This window comes from Morone saxatilis, unplaced genomic scaffold, assembly GCF_004916995.1.
Source record: "Morone saxatilis isolate NCDOM2014 unplaced genomic scaffold, NCSU_SB_2.0 Contig5, whole genome shotgun sequence".
In the NCBI taxonomy this organism is placed as follows: domain Eukaryota; kingdom Metazoa; phylum Chordata; class Actinopteri; family Moronidae; genus Morone; species Morone saxatilis.
In genome coordinates, this window is record NW_023340095.1 from 3,881,047 (window position 1) to 3,881,307 (window position 261).

Sequence of the window (261 nt, forward strand, 5' to 3'; positions counted from 1 at the left end):
GATGTATCGGTCGATCACTAGTTTTATGGGTTTTATTTTTGTGCCTTGTCTGTTTTTCAGGGACACAGCAGCTACCGATGATTCAATGGCGACGGTGCTGTTCACCAACCTGCTGTCTCAGCTGGATAGAGTGCGCTCACATGAGCAGAACTTCCTACAAAGACACAACATGAAAATCATCCAACAGCAGCTACAGGTGTGTCACCCTCCGCCAACAACTTCAGCTCATTATTACCGGTGTCTCATACTCACAACACACTT

At 46.4% G+C, this 261-nt stretch overlaps 1 protein-coding gene across 2 annotated transcripts in view; it reads left to right on the plus strand.

Moving 5' to 3' along the window:
• The window catches only part of stat4 (signal transducer and activator of transcription 4), an 18,753-nt gene that overhangs the window by 2,500 nt on the left and 15,992 nt on the right, over positions 1-261 (plus strand). For both annotated transcript variants that reach the window (XM_035677111.1, XM_035677112.1), the window contains exon 3: positions 61-196. In XM_035677111.1, coding sequence (XP_035533004.1) covers positions 61-196 — 136 coding nt within the window. The remainder of the gene's footprint in view (positions 1-60; positions 197-261) is intronic.